The sequence below is a fragment of the Haliotis rubra genome, unplaced genomic scaffold (assembly GCF_003918875.1).
Source record: "Haliotis rubra isolate DU_JTF1 unplaced genomic scaffold, ASM391887v1 Scf945, whole genome shotgun sequence".
In the NCBI taxonomy this organism is placed as follows: domain Eukaryota; kingdom Metazoa; phylum Mollusca; class Gastropoda; order Lepetellida; family Haliotidae; genus Haliotis; species Haliotis rubra.
Window position 1 is genome coordinate 5,703 of NW_025767685.1, and position 26,294 is coordinate 31,996.

General features: G+C 44.0%; 1 protein-coding gene and 1 long non-coding RNA gene across 4 annotated transcripts in view; both read right to left on the bottom strand.

The window, feature by feature from the left end:
• Positions 1–13,768: 13,768 nt before the first annotated feature.
• On the bottom strand, positions 13,769–14,170 carry LOC124264808. The gene is made up of 2 exons (XR_006895254.1): positions 14,041–14,170; positions 13,769–13,969 (listed from the first exon to the last, which is right to left on the bottom strand). It is a non-coding gene; the product is annotated as an uncharacterized LOC124264808 (long non-coding RNA).
• Positions 14,171–14,694: 524 nt separating this feature from the next.
• The window catches only part of LOC124264807 (cubilin-like), a 142,024-nt gene continuing 130,424 nt past the window's right edge, over positions 14,695–26,294 (bottom strand). For 2 of the 3 annotated variants that reach the window (XM_046699597.1, XM_046699599.1), the window contains 3 exons: positions 19,068–19,226; positions 15,487–18,403; positions 14,695–15,151 (listed from right to left, as the gene is read on the bottom strand). In XM_046699597.1, coding sequence (XP_046555553.1) covers positions 16,995–18,403; positions 19,068–19,226 — 1,568 coding nt within the window. In that variant the 3' untranslated portion in view covers positions 14,695–15,151; positions 15,487–16,994. The remainder of the gene's footprint in view (positions 15,152–15,486; positions 18,404–19,067; positions 19,227–26,294) is intronic. The other variant, XM_046699598.1, reaches the window with a different exon arrangement.

Below are 26,294 nucleotides of genomic sequence, written 5' to 3' on the forward strand. Positions count from 1 at the left end.
CACCTACTAGTCTGTAAACACCATCGTTACTGCACAGGTAAAACCTACCCTCAATGTTCACCTACTAGTCTGTAAACACCATCGTTCGCTGCACGAATTGGTGCGAAACCTACCCTCGATGTTCACCTACTAGTCTGTAAACACCATCGTTACTGCTGGAATAAAACCTACCCTCAATGTTCACCTACTGGTCTGTAAACACCATCGTTACTGCACAGGTAAAACCTACCCTCAATGTTCACCTACTGCTCTGTAAACACCATCGTTACTGCACAGGTAAAGAATACCCTCAACCCCTCAATGTTCACCTACTAGTCTGTAAAGTCACCATCGTTACTGCACAGGTAAAACCTACCCTCAATGTTCACCTACTAGTCTGTAAAAAACACCATCGTTACTGCACAGGGTAAAACCACAAGATTAAGATACTCAATGTTCACCTACTGGTCTGTAAACACCATCGTTACTGCACAGGTAAAGGCCACCCTCAATGTTCACCTACTGAATGTCTGTAAAACACCATCGTTACTGCTGCAGGGTAAAACCACCTACCCTCAATGTTCACCTACTAGTCTGTAAAACACCATCGTTACTGCACGGGTAAAACCTACCCTCAATGTTCACCTACTGGTCTGTAAAGCACCATCGTTGCTGTACGGGGTAAACCCACCCTCAATGAACACCCAGCGGTCCGTCACCCATCTGCCAGCGTTGGGTGAGTGAGTTAAAGATTTAACGTCAGATCGGCATTATCTCCGCCATATCGTGGCGAGGAACAATGTAATTCATATCAATAAAAAATAAATGGGATAATAGAAACCACGTCATCGAAGGGACGAGTAAAGGCTACTAGAATATCACAGCTCATATTTAAAACTAGAACGCTATCATAAAATATATGACTATGAACAAACAATACAGTATAAAACCGGACTATAGATCCGCCAACTGAAGGCTGATCACCATACCAGGGACCATGGGGACTTACGGTACCTTCGCTACCTGCATGGACCCTAGTTGGTTTACATCATCCCTTCAGATGCTGGTAATTGTAGGAAACCTTAGCCAAAATTAAAATCCACTAAAATGCTACGCTTTAAAGTTGGTAAGTTTAATTGTACTTTGAACGTTTTGGGACTTATGTACCCTCTCAGGAGGACAATGAATTTTACAGTACTTTAACCCCTTGAGGGTACAGCCACTAGCAATCTGAGTTATTAAGTTAAATATATCTATTTACAAATCATTTAACAAATCTAATTCCTTTAAAATGCAATGATTAAATAGGAACTTATATTTTTTAAAACGATCCCTCATTGTTCGTGATTTGAAATATACAGTATAGTTATCTCTTGCAATGGGAATATTCAACACAGTCAAGAAGGACATGCTTGACTCTGGTTCTTTCATCACAAGGGATACAAAACGGGGGGATCCTCACCTTTCAATGGGTACTCATGAGGTATATCTTGTGTGGCCAATACGACATCGTCGTCGTATGATGACCTCTTCAAATCTGGACTGACAACCGAAGTAAGTGTAACCGATATAAAAGGTTTATTTCATGTAATTTATTGACCAATACGTTGCTTGGGTGTGTCCTACTTCTGTTCTACATCAGATCACGTTCAGGATTCCGTATATTCTTTATCAAACTCTTTTCGCGTTAGGCTCATAATTCAATTTTATTCCTAATATGTGATATTAATGATACGGGAAACACACGCGGTAAATAATTCTTTATCATACCTAATGTCATTTAGTACTCTGAATGAAATAAATCGTACGTGATTTTATATGAAGAGTATATCGAGCTTTCAGCGAGAATACTTTAGAAACGTACACCAAGGTGAATTCGGATTACGACGGCGGCATATGGTTGTGACCAATCCGCATATACAATTAAAACATAACTCATGCTTAAAATAAGATCGTTTCATATTCTAACAAGAACAACACAATCTAGCAGGGTTTGCCCGATGATGAACACTCGGCGGTGTCCTCCGCTTATCGGAACTGCGGTACTGACTGGATCGATTCATCGTCTTCTTTGATGTGATCGATAGATCAAGAATCCTTGGTTTGTTGCACTTTCTTAGACAATAGCCTGTCACTCATGCCTCATAATCCGTGCCTTCATGTTTTCCGAGTCAATTACTGCAGTAACGACTCGAATAACTTTATCATCAATTCTTACAGAATCTGAATTTTGATAATGTCGGGGCAAAGCCATGTTTGTTTACAAACTCGTCCGCGCAATGTAAACTCGCGACGATGTCATCAGTAAGAATGTTAACGGTTTAGGATTCGCATGGCGTAATATGGAGTTTGAAGTAGTTCGTGGATTGACGTAATTTGCATAGTTTTTGGATACCAAGTTTGTCGAAACTTGCTTTATTGCTGTTGCCTCCACTAGATGAATAAAAATACTACTGGGATCAGGAATTTTGAAGGGTGGTGGGGGGTGGTTCCGCGGGGTTCCGAACCCCCTGAACCTAAATTCAACTCCGCCTACGCAAAAAAATCTTCATTGGTGCTTACGCCACATTTTCCAAAGGGGTTTGAACCCCCTGGGCTGATCTGGATCCGCCAATGCTGCCTTGTTCCTCTCCAGAGTTTCAGACAGTTGTAAGGAAGAAAGGACATTGCAATCTTTCAGGTTGTGTTTTAATGAAATTATTAATTGATAAGCTACCAAGCCCTGTTATTTCAGCTGTCATTATCAGATTTTCTTGAAATTCATTAAAAGGTACAGGGTTCTAATACATTGAATCCATAAAATCATTTTACTTCTAAAATTGATACCTTTTTCCAGATAATTTCATTGATATACGGTTTTTCCACTGATTTTATTTTCTTTCCACCCAGACGGATTTGGGCGAAGCCTCAGAAGCATTCCTGCAGCATGTGTGTGTATCGGGGTGTGTTGTACACCTGTAAATGTATCAAAATATAAGAAAAAATAATAATCACACAAACAACCACAAAAGCACTTTGGTGTTGTACTTGAGATAGAATAGAAATGGAAACCTTGGATCGTAAATTGGTCACCCTGTTCCGTGTTGGATGAGCCATTTGTTCCACTTTTGTGTTTTATCATTCTAATTGGTCTCCCCTGTTCCATGTTGGATCGTCGATTCATGTCCTCTGTTCCGTGTTGGATTCTGGAATTGAATTCACTCCTGTTCGGCCACACTAGCTACATGTTGTCTGTGTGACACATAGGCTACATGTTGTCTGTGACACGTAGCTACATGTTGTCTCCAATGTACGACACACTAAGAATTACATGTTGTCTGTGTTGACTTACATAAGCTACATGTTGTCTGTGTGGCACTAGCTACATGTTGTCTGTTGGCGACACACTAGCTACATGCTGTCTGTGTGACACTAGCTACATAAGTTGTCTGTGTGACACTAGCTACATGCTTGGGTTCACAGTGACACTAGCTCACATGTTGTCTGCAATGTGACACGCAGCTATATGTATTTGTCTGTGTGGACACTAGCTACATGTTATGTCTGTGTGACCGCTTCATCTACATGTTTGTCTGTTGTGACACTTCAGCTACATGTTGTCTGTGCTTCTGACACTAGCTACATGTTGTCTACAGTGTGACACTAGCTACATGTTGTCTGTGTGGACACTTCAGCTTACATGTTGTCTGTGTGACACTATGGCTACATGTTGTCTGTGTGACGCACTAGCTACATGTTGCGTCAGTGTGGCACTAGCTACATGTTGTGGTCTGTGCTGACACACTAGCTACATGTTGACTCAGTGACCGCACTAGCTCTACATGTTGTCTGTGCTTGACACACTGGCTACATGCTGTCTGTGTTACTAGCTATGCTGACTGTGCCCTTCGAAATACATGTTGACACTAGCACTATTTCATGTTGTCTGGCGTGACACATTAGCTACATGTTGTCTGTGTGACACATTAGCTACGGCTGTTGTCTCTGTTGACACGCTAGCTACATGTTGTCTGTAGCTGACGCACTAGCTACATGTTGTCTCTGTGACGCACTAGCTACATGTTGTCTCTGTGGCACTAGCTACCCATGTTGTCTGTTATTGACACGCTAGCTACATGTTTGTCTACAGTGGACACATAAGCTGCATGTTGTCTGGTGTGACACTAGCTACATGCTGTCTGTGTGACACGCTAGCTACATGCTGTCTCAGTGACGCACTAGCTACATGTTGTCTCTGTGACACTAGCCACATGTCTGACTGACACTAGCTAACATGTTGTCTGTGTGACACACTAGCTGCATGTTGTGCTGTGGCACACTAGCTACATGTTGTCTGTGTGACACATTAGCCACATGCTGTCTGGTGTTACACATTAGCTACATGCTGTCTGGTGTTGACAGCACATGACGTACGGCGCACTGTCTCCTCTTGTCGGTGTGACAATTAGCCTACATGTTGTCTCTGTGACACTAGCTACATGTTGTCTGTGTTGACACATTAGCTACATGTTGTCTCTGCAGACCACTAGCTACATGTTGTCTGTGTGACACATTAGCTACATGTTGTCTCTTCTGTGACACTAGCTACCTATGTTGTCTGTGTGACACTAGCTACAGCATGCTGTCTGTGTGGACAATTAGCTACATGTCTGCTGTGACACATTAGCTACATAAGTCATTCAGTGACACATTAGCTAAATGTCTGTGTGACACATTAGCTACATGTTGTCTGTGTGAGACATAAGCCACATGTCTGTGTGACACATTAGCTACATGCTGTCTGTGTGACACTAGCTACATGTTGTCTGTGTGACACTAGCAACATGTTGTCTGTGTGACACTATCTACATGTTCAGGTGACAGCCATTAGCCACATGTCATGTTGTCTGTGTGGCCACTGGCTACATGTTGTCTGTGTGACGCTACATGTTTGTAGCTTAGCATGTTGTCTGTGTGACACTAGCTACATGTTGTCTGTGTGACACTAGCTACATGTTGTCTGTGTGACACTATTACATGTTGTCTGTGTGACACTAGCTACATGCTGTCTGTGTGACACTAGCTACATGCTGTCTGTGTGACACTAGCTACATGTTGTCTGTGTGACACTACATGCTGTCTGTGTGACACTAGCTACATGTTGTCTGTGACACTAGCTACATGTTGTCTGTGTGACACTAGCTACATGACACTAGCTGTCTGTGTGACACATTAGCCACATGTTGTCTGTGTGACACATTAGCTACATGTTGTCTGTGTGACACTAGCTACATGTTGTCTGTGTGACTAGCTACATGTTGTCTGTGTGACACTAGCTACATGTTGTCGGTGTGACACTAGCTACATGTTGTCTGTGTGACACTAGCTGTTGTCTGTGTGAGCTACATGTTGTCTGTGTGACACTAGCTACATGTGTCTGTGTGACACTAGCTACATGTTGTCTGTGTGACACTAAGCTACATGTTGTCTGTGTGACACTAGCTACATGTTGTCTGTGTGACACTAGCTACATGTTGTCTGTGTGACACTAGCTACATGTTGTCTGTGTGACACTATTCTGCATGTGTCTGTGTGACACATTAGCTACATGTTGTCTGTGTGACACTAGCTACATGTTGTCTGTGTGACACATAGCTACATGTTGCTGTACATGCTTGTCTGTGTGACGCACTAGCTACAGTGACATTGTCATGTTGTGACACACTAGCTACATGTGTGTGTGTGACACTAGCTACATGTTGTCTGTGTGACACACTAGCTACATGTTGTCTGTGTGACGCACTAGCTACATGTTGTCTGTGTGACACATTAGCTACATGTTGTCTGTGTGACACTAGCTACATGTTGTCTGTGTGACACTAGCTACATGTTGTCTGTGTGACACTAGCTACATGTTGTCTGTGTGACACTAGCTACATGTTGTCTGTGTGACACTAGCTACATGTTGTCTGTGTGACACATTAGCTACATGTTGTCTGTGTGACACTAGCTACATGTTGTCTGTGTGACACTAGCTACATGTTGTCTGTGTGACACTAGCTACATGTTGTCTGTGTGACACTAGCTACATGTTGTCTGTGTGACACTAGCTACATGTTGTCTGTGTGACACTAGCTACATGTTGTCTGTGTGACACTAGCTACATGTTGTCTGTGTGACACTAGCTACATGTCTGTGTGACACTAGCTACATGTTGTCTGTGTGACACTAGCTACATGTTGTCTGTGTGACACTAGCTACATATTTGTCTGTTCAGTGACACACTAGCTACATGTTGTCTGTGTGACACTAGCTACATGTTGTCTGTGTGACACACTAGCTACATGTTGTCTCACATGTGATTTTGACACTAGCTACATGTTGTCTGTGTGACACTAGCTACATGTTGTCTGTGTGACACTAGCTACATGTTGTCTGTGGGCACTAGCTACATGTCCCTGTCACATTAGTGACACACTAGCTACATGTTGTCTGTGTGACACTAGCTACATGTTGTCTGTGTGACACTAGCTACATGTTGTCTGTGTGACACATTAGCTACATGTTGTCTGTGTGACACTAGCTACATGTTGTCTGTGTGACACTAGCTACATGTTGTCTGTGTGACACTAGCTACATGTCTGTCTGTGACACTAGCTACATGTTGTCTGTGTGACACTAGCTACATGTTGTCTGTGTGACACACATTAGCTACATGTTGTCTGTGTGACACTAGGCTACATGTTGTCTGTGTGACACTAGCTACATGTTGTCTGTGTGACACACTAGCTACATGTTGTCTGTGTGACATTAGCTACATGCTACATGTCTGTGTGACACTACATGTTGTCTCACAGTGACACTAGCTACATGTTGTCTGTGTGACACTAGCTACATGTTGTCTGTGTGACACTAGCTACATGTTGTCTGTGTGACACTAGCTACATGTTGTCTGTGTGACACTAGCTACATGTTGTCTGTGTATCTACATGTCCCCTGTGTGACACAGCTATATGTCTGTGCTACATGTTGTCTGTGTGACACTAGCTACATGTTGTCTGTGTACTAGTCACATGTTGTTGGTGTGTGACACATTAGCTACATGTTGTCTGTGTGACACATAGCTACATGTTTATGTGTGTGACACTAGCTACATGTTGTCTGTGTGACACTAGCTACATGTTGTCTGTGTGACACTAGCTACATGTTGTCTGTGTGACACATTAGCTACATGTTGTCTGTGTGACACATAGCTACATGTTGTCTGTGTGACACATTAGCTACATGTTGTCTGTGTGACACTAGCTACATGTTGTCTGTGTGACACTAGCTACATGTTGTCTGTGTGACACTAGCTACATGTTGTCTGTGTGACACTAGCTACATGCTGTCTGTGTGACACTTAGCTACATGTCTGTCTGTGTGACACTAGCTACATGTTGTCTGTGTGACACTAGCTACATGTTGTCTGTGTGACACTTAGCTACATGTTGTCTGTGTGACACTAGCTACATGTTGTCTGTGTGACACTAGCTACATGTTGTCTGTGTGACACTAGCTACATGCTGTCATCCAAAAGTGTGACACTGTCTGTGTGGTCTATGTGTGACTAGCTACATGTTGTCTGTGTGACACTAGCTACATGTTGTCTGTGTGACACTAGCTACATGTTGTCTGTGTGACACTAGCTACATGTTGTCTGTGTGACACTAGCTACATGTTGTCTGTGTGACACTAGCTACATGTTGTCTGTGTGACACTAGCTACATGTTGTCTGTGTGTGCACTAGCTACATGTCTGTGTGACACTAGCTACATGTTGTCTGTGACACTAGCTACATGTTGTCTGTGTGACACATTAGCTACATGTTGTCTGTGTGACACTAGCTACACAATTGTCTGTGTGACACTAGCTACATGTCTGTGTGACACTAGCTACATGTTGTCTGTGTGACACTAGCTACATGTTGTCTGTGTGACACTAGCTACATGTTGTCTGTGTGACACATTAGCTACATGTTGTCTGTGTGACACTAGCTACATGTTGTCTGTGTGACACTAGCTACATGTTGTCTGTGTGACACTAGCTACATGTTGTCTGTGTGACACTAGCTACATGTTGTCTGTGTGACACTAGTCTGCTGTGTGACACATAGCTGCATGTTGTCTGTGTGACTAGCTACATGTTGTCTGTGTGACACTAGCTACATGCTGTTGAGTCTGTGTGTTTCACTAGCTACATGTTGTCTGTGTGACACTAGCTACATGTTGTCTGTGTGACACTAGCTACATGTTGTCTGTGTGACACTAGCTACATGTTCTGTCTGTGTATACATGCTGTCTGTGTGGCACTAACATGTTGTCTGTGTGACACTCCAGCTACATGTCTGTGTCCCATGTTGTCTGTGTGACACTAGCTACATGTTGTCTGTGTGACACATGTTGTCTGTACATGTTGTCTGTGTGACACTAGCTACATGTTGTCTGTGTGACACTAGCTACATAAGCTGTGTCTGTGTGACACTAGCTACATGTTGTCTGTGTGACACTACATATTGCTACATATGTCTGTGTGACACTGTTGCTACATGTTGTCTGTGTGACACTAGCTACATGTTGTCTGTGTGACACTAGTCTACATGTTGTCTGTGACACACCAGTTTGTCTGTGTGACACTTAAGACAGCTACATGTTGTCTGTGTGACACTAGCTACATGTTGTCTGTGTGACACTAGCTACATGTTGTCTGTGTGACACATTAGGCTACATGTGTCCAGTGACACTAGCTACATGTTGTGTGTGACACTAGCTACATGTTGTCTGTGTGACACTAGCTACATGTTGTCTGTGTGACACTAGCTACATGTCTGTGTGACTTGTCTGTTGCCTGACACTAGCTACATGTTGTCTGTGTGTGCACTAGCTACATGTTGTCTGTGTGACACTAGCTACATGTTGTCTGTGTGACACTAGCTACATGTTGTCTGTGTGACACTAGCTACATGTTGTCTGTGTGACACTAGCTACATGTTGTCTGTGTGACACTAGCTACATGTTGTCTGTGTGACACTAGCTACATGTTGTCTGTGTGACACTAGCTACATGTTTGTCTGTGTGACACTAGCTACATGTTGTCTGTGTGACACTAGCTACATGTTGTCTGTGTGACACTAGCTACATGTTGTCTGTGTGGCACTAGCTACATGTTGTCTGTGTGACACTGTGCCTTACAATGTCTGTGTGGCACTAGCTACATGTCCAAGTCTGTGTGACACTAGCTACATGTCTGTCTGTGTGTGACACTAGCTACATGTGTTTCTGTGTGGCACTACTACATGCTGTCTGTGTGACACATGTTGTCTGTGTGACACTAGCTACATGTCTGTGTGTGACACTAGCTACATGCTGTCTGTGTGACACACTAGCTACATGTTGTCTGTGTGACACTAGCTACATGTTGTCTGTGTGACACTAGCTACATGTCTGTCTGTGTGTCTGTGCCACTGTGTGGACACTAGCATGTTGTCTGTGTGACACTAGCTACATGTCTGTGTGTGACACCAGCTACATGTCTGTGTGGCACTAGCTACATGTTGTCTGTGTGACACTGTGGCTACATGTTGTCTGTGTGACATGTTAGCTCATGTCTGTGTGACACTAGCTACATGTTGTCTGTGTGACACTAGCTACATGTTGTCTGTGTGACACTGTACATGTGTGTATTTGTCTGTGTGTGTGATTAGCTACATGTTGTCTGTGTGTGTGTGGCTACATGTGTGTGTGTGTCACTAGCTACATGTTGTGTGTGTGTCTGTGTCTGTGTCATGTGGTCTGTGTGACACTAGCTACATGTCTGTCTGTGTGTCTGTCTAGCTACATGTGTGTCTGTGTGACACTGGATTGTCTGTGTCTGTGTGTGTCTGTGTGTCTGTGTGTGTCTAGCTACATGTTGTCTGTGTCACTAGCTACATGTTGTCTGTGTTCCACACTAGTCTGTGTGTTGTCTGTGTGTCATGTGTTACATGTTGTCTGTGTGACACTAGCTACATGTTGTCTGTGTGTCACTAGCTACATGTCTGTCTGTGTGTTTCCATGTTGTCTGTGTGTCTGTCTGCTACATGTTGTCTGTGTGACACTAGTACATGTTGTCTGTGTGTCTGTGTTCATGTGTGTCTGTGTGTCTGTGTGCTACATGTTGTCTGTGTGACACTAGCTACATGTTGTCTGTGTGACACTACTAGCTACATGTCTGTGTGACACTAGCTACATGTTGTCTGTGTGACACTAGCTACATGTTGTCTGTGTGACACTAGCTACATGTTGTCTGTGTGACACTAGCTACATGTGTCTGTGTGTGTCTGTGTGACACTAGCTACATGTTGTCTGTGTGACACTAGCTGTGTTGTCTGTGTGACACTAGCTACATGTTGTCTGTGTGACACTAGCTACATGTTGTCTGTGTGACACTAGCTACATGTTGTCTGTGTGACACTAGCTACATGTTGTCTGTGTGACACTAGCTACATGTTGTCTGTGTGACACTAGCTACATGTTGTCTGTGTGCTACATGTTGTCTGTGTGACACTAGCTACATGTTGTCTGTGTGACACTAGCTACATGTTGTCTGTGTGACACTAGCTACATGTTGTCTGTGTGACACTAGCTACATGTTGTCTGTGGCACTAGCTACATGTTGTCTGTGTGACACTAGCTACATGTTGTCTGTGTGACACACTAGCTACATGTTGTCTGTGTGACACTAGCTACATGTTGTCTGTGTGACACTAGCTACATGTTGTCTGTGTGACACTAGCTACATGTTGTCTGTGTGACACTAGCTACTATGTTGTCTGTGTGACACTAGCTACATGTTGTCTGTGTGACACTAGCTACATGTTGTCTGTGTGACACTAGCTACATGTTGTCTGTGTGACACTAGCTACATGTTGTCTGTGACACTAGCTAGCTACATGTTGTCTGTGTGACACTAGCATGTTGTCTGTGTGACACTAGCTACATGCTACATGTTGTCTGTGTGACACTAGCTACATGTTGTCTGTGTGACACTAGCTACATGTTGTCTGTGTGACACTAGCTACATGTTGTCTGTGTGACACTAGCTACATGTTGTCTGTGTGACACTAGCTACATGTTGTCTGTGTGACACTAGCTACATGTTGTCTGTGTGACACTAGCTACATGTTGTCTGTGTGACACACTAGCTACATGTTGTCTGTGTGACTAGCTACATGTTGTCTGTGTGACACTACTAGCTACATGTTGTCTGTGTTGTCTGTGTGTGACACTAGCTACATGTTGTCTGTGTGACACTAGCTACATGTTGTCACTGTGTTGACACTAGCTACATGTTGTCTGTGTGTGGCACTAGCTACATGTTGTCTGTGTGACACTAGCTACATGTTGTCTGTGTGACACTAGCTACATGTTGTCTGTGTGACACTAGCTACATGTTGTCTGTGTGACACTAGCTACATGTTGTCTGTGTGACACTAGCTACATGTTGTCTGTGTGACACTAGCTGTTGTCTGTGTGACACTGCTTGTCTGTGTGACACTAGCTACATGTTGTCTGTGTGACACTAGCTACATGTTGTCTGTGTGACACTAGCTACATGTTGTCTGTGTGACACTAGCTACATGTTGTCTGTGTGACACTAGCTACATGTTGTCTGTGTGACACTAGCTACATGTTGTCTGTGTGACACTAGCTACATGTTGTCTGTGTGACACTAGCTACATGTTGTCTGTGTGACACTAGCTACATGTTGTCTGTGTGACACTAGCTACATGTTGTCTGTACATGTGACACTAGCTACATGTTGTCTGTGTGACACTAGCTACATGTTGTCTGTGTGACACTAGCTACATGTTGTCTGTGTGACACTAGCTACATGTTGTCTGTGTGACACTAGCTACATGTTGTCTGTGTGACACTAGCTACATGTTGTCTGTGCTGTTGTCTGTGTGACACTAGCTGTTGTCTGTGTGACATGTTGTCTGTGTGTGTGACACTAGCTACATGTTGTCTGTGTGACACTAGCTACATGTTGTCTGTGTGACACTAGCTACATGTTGTCTGTGTGACACTAGCTACATGTTGTGTCTGTGTGACACTAGCTACATGTTGTCTGTGTGACACTAGCTACATGTTGTCTGTGTGACACTAGCTACATGTTGTCTGTGTGACACTAGCTACATGTGTCTGTCACTGTGTCTGTGTGACACTAGCTACATGTTGTCTGTGTGACACTAGCTACATGTTGTCTGTGTGACACTAGCTACATGTTGTCTGTGTGACACTAGCTACATGTTGTCTGTGTGACACTAGCTACATGTTGTCTGTGTGACACTAGCTACATGTTGTCTGTGTGACACTAGCTACATGTTGTCTGTGTGATGTTGTCTGTGTACATGTTACATCTGTGTGACACATAGCTACATGTTGTCTGTGTGACACTAGCTACATGTTGTCTGTGACACTAGCTACATGTTGTCTGTGTGGGACACTAGCTACATGTTGTCTGTGTGACACTAGCTACATGTTGTCTGTGTGACACTAGTTGTCTGTGTGACACTAGCTACATGTTGTCTGTGTGACACTAGCTACATGTTGTCTGTGTGACACTAGCTACATGTTGTCTGTGTGACACTAGCTACATGTTGTCTGTGTGACACTAGCTACATGTTGTCTGTGTGACACTAGCTACATGTTGTCTGTGTGACACTAGCTACATGTTGTCTGTGTGACACTAGCTACATGTTGTCTGTGTGACACACTAGCTACATGTTGTCTGTGTGACACTAGCTACATGTTGTCTGTGTGACACTAGCTACATGTTGTCTGTGTGACACTAGCTACATGTTGTCTGTGTGACACTAGCTACATGTTGTCTGTGTGACACTAGCTACATGTTGTCTGTGTGACACTAGCTACATGTTGTCTGTGTGACACTAGCTACATGTTGTCTGTGTGACACTAGCTACATGTTGTCTGTGTGACACTAGCTACATGTTGTCTGTGTGACACACTAGCTACATGTTGTCTGTGTGACACTAGCTACATGTTGTCTGTGTGACACTAGCTACATGTTGTCTGTGTGACACTAGCTACATGTTGTCTGTGTGACACTAGCTACATGTTGTCTGTGTGACACTAGCTACATGTCTGTGTGACACTAGCTACATGTCTGTGTGACACTAGCTACATGTTGTCTGTGTGACCTCATGTGGTGAGCTATGGCAGTCTACAAATTCCATTAATTCAGCTATATGGATGCTGTATTCTATTTAAAGGAAGAAAATATGCCACTCCATTGTGTACTGCCATGGCGACACCATTGTGCTGTTGTGCTTGGACGTCTTGTGCCTAGAGCTCAGGTCACAAATCAGTTGATGATTAGCAACGCTGGTCACAGAGTATCCTTGGATTAGTGGCCGTGTTCGGCAGCTTGAGATCCCGTGAGTTTCTCGGACTTCTGTCCTGCCCCACAATGATGCATATGGCTTGACATAGGCAAGTGAATGGTCAAGAATATCCCGTGGGATAAGTCATATGACTATCAACCTTCTAGCATGTCATGGGTAGCTTGGTTTATGCGGGGTAATAAGGTCCGTTATGTTGTATGAGTTTAGTGCATGCCCGGCAGCATGGAGGTCAGCCCGTTATTAGTGCCCTACTGATTTGTACTTGATTCCTGAACTTAGTTTATTATAAAATACAATTGTGAATTACAGCAAATTTCTCAGTTAACGTTTAAGTTTCAGCTTGGAACATGTAACAAACACACACAGTATAATTTTCTCATTTATTTCCGTATTTAAACTGATTGGAAACACATCAATATTAAGGGCAGGAAGGCAAGTCAAAGCACTCTCTCTGAACAGAACATGGATTTCTGATTATGTGTGTGACTGAATCCCTCATACCACAAGTCCAGCTGCTTGTGTGACAAGCTTCCATGTACACACTGAGTGGATGTATATATCACCTACCTTACAGCAGGCAGATCAGGCACATCGTGACACAGAATCACAGAGAATCTAAATATACATATATCACCTACCTTACAGCAGGCAGATCAGGCACATCGTGACACAGAATCACAGAGAATCTAAATATACATATATCACCTACCTTACAGCAGGCAGATCAGGCACATCGTGACACAGAATCACAGAGAATCTAAATATACATATATCACCTACATTACAGCAGGCAGATCAGGAAAATAGCCGAGAATCTAAATATGTATACACAGGACTAGACACACGCAATGTGGCTCTCCACCCCCAGCACATACAGCTGGCAATATGCATCAAAGTTACAAACAATATGAAACATATCAAATAGAGCAAGAAGAAAGACATACACTCGTCAGGTCTTTAAATGGCATTTAGATGTTCCACACATAATGATCATTCACCTGATGAAGGAGTAAGGACCTTCTCCAAAACATTGTGTTCCTCATAATAAAGAGGTTGACATCCATAAAAACTCTCTTCCTTAATACACTTGTCCCCTGACATCGTGCGGCTTGCATGTCTTGACCAGCTGATGTCTGACCATACCTGGAAACCCTCCATCATCATCAGACACTCATATGGAATATGTAGATAGGCAAATTCAATATAATCACCATGGTAGATATATAACATAAACAATCCTGCTATATACATGTATATTAAATTCATTAATCCTGGTAGATATGGGTAGATATACTATACACAATGTATAGAACATGGTGAAATGACGTATATAGAATGTTATATAAAACACTGTCTCATCAAACACAGTCACAGAAACTGTTACATTCAAACACTGTCACAGAAACTGTTACATCAAACACTGTCACAGAAACTGTTACATCAAACACTGTCCTATAAAGTGTTACACCAAACACTGTCCTATAAAGTGTTACATCAAACACTGTCACAGAAACTGTTACATGTAACACTGTCCTATAAAGTGTTACATCAAACACTGTCCTATAAAGTGTTACACCAAACACTGTCCTATACAGTGTTACATCAAACACTGTCCTATAAAGAGTTACATCAAACACTGTCCAATAAAGTGTTACATCAAACACTGTCACAGAAACTGTTACATCAAACACTATCCTATAAAGTGTTACATCAAACACTGTCCTATAAAGTGTTACATCAAACACTGTCCTATAACACATCAAAACACTGTCAGAAACTGTTACATCAAACACTGTCCTATAAAGTGTTACGTATAAAGTGTTACATCACTGTCACAGAACATCAAACACAGTACATCAAACACTGTCCTATAAAGTCTTACATCAAACACAGTCACAGAAACTGTTACATCAAACACTGTCACAGAAACTGTTACATCAAACACTGTCACAGAAACTGTTACATCAAACACTGTCACAGAAACTGTTACATCAAACACTGTCACAGAAAGTGATACATCAAACACTGTCCTATAAAGTGTTACATCAAACACAGTCACAGAAACTGTTACATCAAACACAGACACAGAAACTGTTACATCAAACACTGTCACAGAAACTGTTACATCAAACACTGTCACAGAAACTGTTACATCAAACACTGTCCTATACAGTGTTACATTAAACACTGTCCTATAAAGTGTTACACCAAACACTGTCCTATACAGTGTTACATCAAACACTGTCCTATAAAGTGTTACATCAAACACTGTCCTATAAAGTGTTACATCAAACACAGTCACAGAAACTGTTACATCAAACACTGTCACAGAAACTGTTTCTTGTAACACTGTCCTATAAAATGTTACATCAAACACTGTCACAGAAACTGTTACATCAAACACTGTCCTATACAGTGTTACATCAAACACTATCACAGAAACTGTTACATGTAACACTGTCCTATAAAGTGTTACATCAAACATTGTCCTATACAGTGTTACATCAAACACTGTCCTATAAAGTGTTACATCAAACACTGTCACAGAAACTGTTACATCAAACACTGTCCTATAAACTGTTACATCAAACACTGTCACAGAAACTGTTACATGTAACACCGTCCTTTACAGTGTTACATCAAACACTCACACAAACTCTTACATGTAACACTGTCCTATAAAGTGTTACATCAAACACCCTCCTATACAGTGTTACATCAAACACTCACAGAAACTTATATCAAACATTGTTACATAAACTGTTACATCAAACACTGTAACTGAATCTCTTACATCATCCACTGCATATAAACTTCTGTATCACACATCCTACATTTATCACACATTGTCACATTACACAGTGTTCTATAAAGTGATATACAACACACATCACGCAAAGGCTTTGCTGTATGTCACCATCATGTCAGATAAAACTAGGTGACATGGGTTTTTGTGATCCACCTTTAGACACTTTATTGGAAGACACAAAAATCAGATGCAAAATTTCATTAACAAAACAAAAGCTGCATTCAGTGAAATAATCATACCACAAATGTCTTCACAGTCATCATTCTAGATAACACTTTGGAAGGTGAAAACAGACAATGAAGCTAGAAGGGGAGGCAATCTCTCTTTCTTGCTGCAGATATGACATGTTCACACAGACTTGCTGCAGATATGACATGTTCACACGGACTTGCTGCAGATATGACATGTTCACACATACTTGCTGCAGACATGACATGTTCACACGGACTTGCTGCAGACATGACATGTTCACATGGACTTGTTGCAGACATGACATGTTCACATGGACTTGCTGCAGATATGACATGTTCACATGGACTTGCTACAGATATGACATGTTCACACGGATTTGCTGCAGACATGACATGTTCACATCGACTTGCTGCAGACATGACATGTTCACATGGACTTGCTGCAGACATGACATGTTCACACGGACTTGCTGCAGACATGACATGTTCACACGGACTTGCTGCAGACATGACGTGTTCACAGAAACCTGCTGCTGAGTCGTGTTCACATGTACCTGGTCTAATACAGCTGCCCCATATGTCTTCGCTTGACCTACACTGATGTCTCTGTGGTACGGAGCCGGTTTGTATTGTGTGCTTCCTCTTGCTCCAGGCTGAGATTTCTGTTTACAAAACTGGGTTCTAGATCCTCATCTGTCTCCACATTGACATCACCTGCTAGCCTCCTGTCTCTGCTGGCCAACATGGAACCAGCATTGTCCATTCTATCACCAGTAAGTGACCCGACGCATCCGTGTGACATTCTGGATCGACTAGTCTTGATATCTGCATTAGAGAACAACGGATTGTCATACCTGGCCTCCCCAAATCTACCACTGGGATTTTCGGACCAACCGTCATTCCTGTAGCCCTCTGATGCCACAGACCACCTTGGATTCCGAGTAGCATTGGACAACAATCTGTCACTTGTCAGGTTGTCGTGGGAACGTGACCGTTCTCTCATTGCCTTAAATTCTGATCTTAGATTCCCACGCTTTTCCCTCGCCTTGTCAGTGAGATGTCGTCTCTGCGTATACCGGTGATTAGATCCTGCCTGTTCAGATGCCCCTGAAACATTAGGCGCTGATGCCCCATGAAGCCCACGGGCAGGGGCAGTGTTTGTGGTTGAGCCGCACTGCTTGTGTCTTGGGGACTGTCTTTCTAGTCGATGCCTTGACCGTGGATGTCGACTTTGTCCTTCATTGGCACCAGGTGAATCCAGCCCTCTGTTAAGTACTGTCTCTGACTGGGAAGTCTGGCAGTGGAAGCCTTGACCTGTAGCTCCTCCTAACAACAGGTCACCCACACTCACTGCTCGATTCTGTGATGTTATCTCAGGCAGAACAACTGAAGAAGCAACACTGAGAGGTTTGTGACGAGGCACCAGGTTATCGACACTTGTAGCCCGCCCCAGCCCAGACCCACCAGTCTGTCTGAAACGTGGCTGGACACAACCATCCAGCTTGTCCGAACTATCCTCCGCATCTCTCTGGACTCTTGGACTCCCACACTGTCTGTCAGAGCCGTGTGTACCAGGAGAGATGTCCTCTCTACCAGTTGAGTTACCAGTGTCATCTCTAGGTGCATCATAAGGTGGTGTTTGCTCTTCGTCCTCGTCCTTCAATGGGAGAGTAAACTCAGCTGCGGGGTAAGGGGTTGGGGGATCATGGGGAATATGTGACCCTGCAACCAGGCTGTAGGGGGGTGGGGCTGTTATGTAGCCCGCAGACTCCCCAGAATAAAACACCTGGTTCACCTCCCATGGCTGCTCTCGGTATGACCGACTCCGCCAGCGTGACCCTGACCTTCTTCCACTCAGGTCAGCATTCTGTTGATTCTTCTGTCGGCGGCGAATGATGACAATCATGGCAATGATGAGGATGGAGGTGACGACAACACAGCCACAGACAACACCGGCAATAGTACCCGCCTTGAGGGACGTCGTGGAAGAGGGAGCATCATCTGGTCAAACAAATAACCATGGTAACACACTGGAGGGAAATATCACTTTCAGTGGAGAGTTTGATATACATGCTGGAATCAAATACGTATGAGAGTAGAGGAGCTATATAGCAACCATGGCACAAATAGGTAGGATGAAATCAGTGATTTACAGTAGTCATAGCAACCATTGGTAAGAAATTGCACAATTATAGTAGCCATAACACGGGAAGATCCCAGTTAGAATGGACTTCAGTAACCCATGCTTGTCGTAAGAGGTGACTATCGAGATCAGGTAGTCATGTTTGCTGACACATGTCATCGTATCCCAATTGTGTAAATTGATCCTCATGCTGTTGATCACTGGATTGTATGATCCAGATTGCATTATTTACGGCATTAGTGTGGCATTAAACAACAAACCAACAATAGGTAGGGATCTGAGACTTACAGTAGCCATGGCAACAATAGGTATGGATCTGGAACTTATAGTAGCCATGGCAACAATAGGTAGGGATCTTGGACTTACAGCAGCCATGGCAACAATAGGTAGGGATCTTGCACTTACAGAAGCAATGGCAACAATAAGTAGGGATCTGAGACTTACAGTAGCTATGGCAACAATAGGTAGGAATTTGGGACTTGTAGTAGCCATGGCAACAATAGGTGGGGATCTGTAACTTACAGTAGCCAGTGTTGACTCCCACATACTCCAGCCGGAAGCCTTTTTTGTTTCCTGAACCATCTGTACGGAACTTTAAGAAGAGAACGGGACCACTGGAGGAAACAGTTGGAGTGTCATAGCCACACCACTTATTGAGACTTGGATAGGACTCAGTGGCTCCTGCAACAAAACACAGAGATGTTGAGTTCAGGACACTGTCTCATGGCAGGCCATCGTGACAGACAAAACTTCATACACTGCATGTAACCTGTATAACACACCATCATACACTGCATGTAACCTGTATAACACACCATCATACACTGCATGTAACCTGTATAACACACCGTCATACACTGCATGTAACCTGTATAACACACCATCATACACTGCATGTAACCTGTATAACACACCATCATACACTGCATGTAACCTGTATAACACACCATCATACACTGCATGTAACCTGTATAACACACCATCATACACTGCATGTAACCTGTATAACCACACCGTCATACGCTGCATGTAACCTGTATAACACCATCATACACTGCATGTAACCTGTATAACACACTATCATACACTGCATGTAACCTGTATAACACACGTCATACACTGCATGTAACCTGTATAACACACCATCATACACTGCATGTAACCTGTATAACACACCATCATACACTGCATGTAACCTGTATAACACACCATCATACACTGCATGTAACCTGTATAACACACCATCATACACTGCATGTAACCTGTATAACACACCATCATACACTGCATGTAACCTGTATAACACACCGTCATACACTGCATGTAACCTGTATAACACACCATCATACACTGCATGTAACCTGTATAACACACGTCATGCTCGCTGCATGTAACCTGTATAACACACCATCATACACTGCATGTAACCTGTATAACACACTATCATACACTGCATGTAACCTGTATAAAACACCATCATACACTGCATGTAACCTGTATAACACACCATCATACACTGCATGTAACCTGTATAACACACTATCATACACTGCATGTAACCTGTATAACACACCGTCATACACTGCATGTAACCTGTATAACACACCATCATACACTGCATGTAACCTGTATAACACACCGTCATACACTGCATGTAACCTGTATAACACACCATCATACACTGCATGTAACCTGTATAACACACCATCATACACTGCATGTAACCTGTATAACACACCGTCATACACTGCATGTAACCTGTATAACACACCATCATACACTGCATGTAACCTGTATAACACACCGTCATACGCTGCATGTAACCTGTATAACACACCATCATACACTGCATGTAACCTGTATAACACACTATCATACACTGCATGTAACCTGTATAAAACACCATCATACACTGCATGTAACCTGTATAACACACCATCATACACTGCATGTAACCTGTATAACACACTATCATACACTGCATGTAACCTGTATAACACACCGTCATACACTGCATGTAACCTGTATAACACACCATCATACACTGCATGTAACCTGTATAACACACCATCATACACTGCATGTAACCTGTGTAACACACCGTCATACACTGCAAGTAACCTGTATAACACACCGTCATACACTGCATGTAAAATGTATAACACACCGTCATACACTGCATGTAACCTGTATAACACACCATCATACACCAAACTAGATCTGTGTCACCTACCATCATACACCACACTAGACCTGTGTCACCTACCATCATACACCACACTAGATCTGTGTCACCTATCATCATACACCACACTAGATCTGTGTCACCCACCATCATACACCACACTAGACCTGTGTCACCTACCATCTTCCACCACACTAGACCTGTGTCACCTATCATCTTCCACCACACTAGACCTGTGTCACCTACCATCATACATCACACTAGACCTGTGTCACCTACCATCATACACCACACTAGATCTGTGTCACCCACCATCACACACCACACTAGATCTGTGTCACCCACCATCATACACCACACTAGACCTGTGTCACCCACCATCATACACCACACTAGACCTGTGTCACCCACCATCATACACCACACTAGACCTGTGTCACCTACCATCATACACCACACTAGACCTGTGTCACCCGCCATCATACACCACACTAGACCTGTCTCACCTACCATCATACACCACACTAGACCTGTGTCACCTACCATCATACACCACACTAGACCTGTGTCACCTACCATCATACACCACACTAGACCTGTGTCACCCACCATCATACACCACACTAGACCTGTGTCACCTACCATCATACACCACACTAGATCTGCGTGCGTCACCTACCATCATACATCACACTAGACCTGTGTCACCCACCATCATACACCACACTAGATCTGTGTCACCCACCATCATACACCACACTAGACCTGTGTCACCTACCATCATACATCACCCTAGATCTGTGTCACCCACCATCATACACCATACTAGATCTGTGTCACCTATCATCTTACACCACACTAGACCTGTGTCACCTATCATCATACACCACACTAGACCTGTGTCACCCACCATCATACACCACACACACTAGATTCTGCCACCACCTATCATCATACATCACAATAGACCTAGACTTGTGTCACTCCACCATCATACACCACACTAGATCTGTGTCACCCACCATCATACACCACACTAGACCTGTGTCACCTTACCATCATACACCACACTAGACCTGTGTCACCCACCATCATACACCACACTAGATCTGTGTCACCCACCATCATACACCACACCACCCAGCCCCTACCTAGGACCTGTGTTACCCACCATCATACACCACACTAGACCTGTGTCACCCTACCTACCATCACACACCACACTAGACCTGTGTCACCTACCATCATACACCACACAAGACCTGTGTCACCTACCATCATACACCACACACTAGATCTGTGTCACCTATCATCTTACACCACACTAGACCTGTGTCACCCTATCATCATACACCACACTAGATCTGTGTCACCCATCATCATACACCACACTAGACCTGTCTCACCTACCATCATACACCACACTAGATCTGTGTCACCTACCATCATACACATCACACACTAGACCTGTGTCACCTACCATCATACACTCACACTAGACCTGTGTCACCTACCATCATACACCACACTAGACCTGTGTCACCCACACCATCATACACCACACTAGATTTGTTTCACCCACCATCATGTATACACCACACTAGACCTGTGTTCCCACCATCATACACCACACTAGACCTGTGTCACCTACCATCACACACCACACTGCAGACCTGTGTCACGTATCATCATACACCACACTAGATCTGTGTCAACTACCATCATACACCACACTAGACCTGTGTCACCTACCATCATACACCACACTAGATCTGTGTCACCTTATCATCATACACACCACACTAGATTCTGTGTCACCCACCATCATACACCACACTAGACCTGTGTCACCTAAATACACCAATAGACACCTTGCACCACACTAGACCTGTGTCACCTATCATCTTCTTCATCACACTAGACCTGTGTCACCTACCATCATACACCACACTAGACCTGTGTCACCTACCATCATACACCACACTAGATTCCTGTGTCACCCACCATCACACACCACACTAGATCTGTGTCACTTACCATCATACACCACACACTAGGACCTTGTGTCACCCACCATCATACACCACACTAGGACCTGTGTCACCTACCATCATACACCACACTAGACCTGTGTCACCTACCATCATACACCACACTAGACCTGTGTCACCCGCCATCATACACCACACTAGACCTGTGTCACCTACCATCACACCACACCACACTAGACCTGTGTCACCCACCATCATACACCACACTAGATCTGTGTCACCTACCATCATACACCACACTAGACCTGTGTCACCTACCATCATACACCACTCACTAGATTCTGTGCTCACCTACCATCATACATCACACACTAGACCTGTGCTCACCTACCATCATACACCACACTAGATCTGTGTCACCCACCATCATACACCACACTAGACCTGTGTCACCTACCATCATACATCACCCTAGATCTGTGTCACCCACCATCATACACCATACTAGATCTGTGTCACCTATCATCTTACACCACACTAGACCTGTGTCACCTATCATCATACACCACACTAGACCTGTGTCACCCACCATCATACACCACACTAGATCTAAGTGTCACCTACCATCATACATACACCTCACAATAGACCTGTGTCACCCACTATCATACACCACACTAGATCTGTGTCACCCACCATCATACACCACACTAGACCTGTGTCACCTACCATCATACACCACACTAGACCTGTGTCACCCACCATCATACACCACACTAGATCTGTGTCACCTACCATCATACACCACACTAGACCTGTGTTACCCACCATCATACACCACACACTAGACCCAGTGTCACCTACCATCACACACCACACTAGACCTGTGTCACCTACCATCATACACCACACTAGACCTGTGTCACCTACCATCATACACCACACTAGACCTGTGTCACCTACCATCATACACCACACTAGATCTGTGTCACCTATCATCATACACCACACTAGACCTGTGTCACCTACCATCATACACCACACTAGATCTGTGTCACCCATCATCATACACCACACTAGACCTGTGTCACCTACCATCATACACCACACTAGACCTGTGTCACCTACCATCATACACCACACTAGACCTGTGTCACCTACCATCATACACCACACTAGACCTGTGTCACCTACCATCATACACCACACTAGACCTGTGTCACCCACCATCATACACCACACTAGATTTGTCTCACCCACCATCATACACCACACTAGACCTGTGTCACTCCACATACACCACCACACTAGATCTGTGTCACCCACCATCATACACCACACTAGACCTGTGTCACCTACCATCATACACCACACTAGACCTGTGTCACCCACCATCATACACCACACTAGATCTGTGTCACCCACCATCATACACCACACTAGACCTGTGTCACCCACCATCATACACCACACTAGACCTGTGTCACCTACCATCATACACCACACTAGACCTGTGTCACCTACCATCATACACCACACTAGACCTGTGTCACCCACCATCATACACCACACTAGATCTGTGTCACCTACCATCATACACCACACTAGACCTGTGTCACCTACCATCATACACCACACTAGATCTGCGTCACCTACCATCATACATCACACTAGACCTGTGTCACCTACCATCATACACCACACTAGATCTGTGTCACCCACCATCATACACCACACTAGACCTGTGTCACCTACCATCATACATCACACTAGATCTGTGTCACCCACCATCATACACCACACTAGATCTGTGTCACCTATCATCTTACACCACACTAGACCTGTGTCACCTATCATCATACACCACACTAGACCTGTGTCACCCACCATCATACACCACACTAGATCTGTGTCACCTACCATCATACATCACACTAGACCTGTGTCACCCACCATCATACACCACACTAGACCTGTGTCACCTACCATCATACACCACACTAGACCTGTGTCACCTACCATCATACACCACACTAGACCTGTGTCACCCACCATCATACACCACACTAGATCTGTGTCACCCACCATCATACACCACACTAGACCTGTGTTACCCACCATCATACACCACACTAGACCTGTGTCACCTACCATCACACACCACACTAGACCTGTGTCACCTACCATCATACACCACACTAGACCTGTGTCACCTACCATCATACACCACACTAGACCTGTGTCACCTACCATCATACACCACACTAGATCTGTGTCACCTATCATCTTACACCACACTAGACCTGTGTCACCTATCATCATACACCACACTAGATCTGTGTCACCCATCATCATACACTACACTAGACCTGTCTCACCTACCATCATACACCACACTAGATCTGTGTCACCCACCATCATACACCACACTAGACCTGTGTCACCTACCATCATACACCACACTAGACCTGTGTCACCTACCATCATACACCACACTAGACCTGTGTCACCCACCATCATACACCACACTAGATTTGTCTCACCCACCATCATACACCACACTAGACCTGTGTCACCCACCATCATACACCACACTAGATCTGTGTCACCCACCATCATACACCACACTAGACCTGTGTCACCTACCATCATACACCACACTAGACCTGTGTCACCCACCATCATACACCACACTAGATCTGTGTCACCCACCATCATACACCACACTAGACCTGTGTTACCCACCATCATACACCACACTAGACCTGTGTCACCTACCATCACACACCACACTAGACCTGTGTCACCACTTCATCATACACCACACTAGACCTGTGTCACCTACCATCATACACCACACAAGACCTGTGTCACCTACCATCATACACCACACTAGATCTGTGTCACCTACCATCATACACCACACTAGACCTGTGTCACCTATCATCATACACCACACTAGATCTGTGTCACCCACCATCATACACCACACTAGACCTGTGTCACCCACCATCATACACCACACTAGATCTGTGTCACCCACCATCATACACCACACTAGACCTGTGTCACCTACCATCATACACCACACTAGACCTGTGTCACCTACCATCATACACCACACTAGACCTGTGTCACCCACCATCATACACCACACTAGACCTGTGTCACCCACCATCATACACCACACTAGACCTGTGTCACCCACCATCATACACCACACTAGACCTGTGTCACCTACCATCATACACCACACTAGACCTGTGTCACTCCACCATCATGTCACCTACCATCATACACCACACTAGACCTGTGTCACCTACCATCATACACCACACTAGACCTGTGTCACCTACCATCATACACCACACTAGATCTGTGTCACCTACCATCATACACCACACTAGATCTGTGTCACCCACCATCATACACCACACTAGACCTGTGTCACCTACCATCATACACCACACTAGACCTGTGTCACCTATCATCATACACCACACTAGACCTGTGTCACCTACCATCATACACCACACTAGACCTGTGTCACCTACCATCATACACCACACTAGA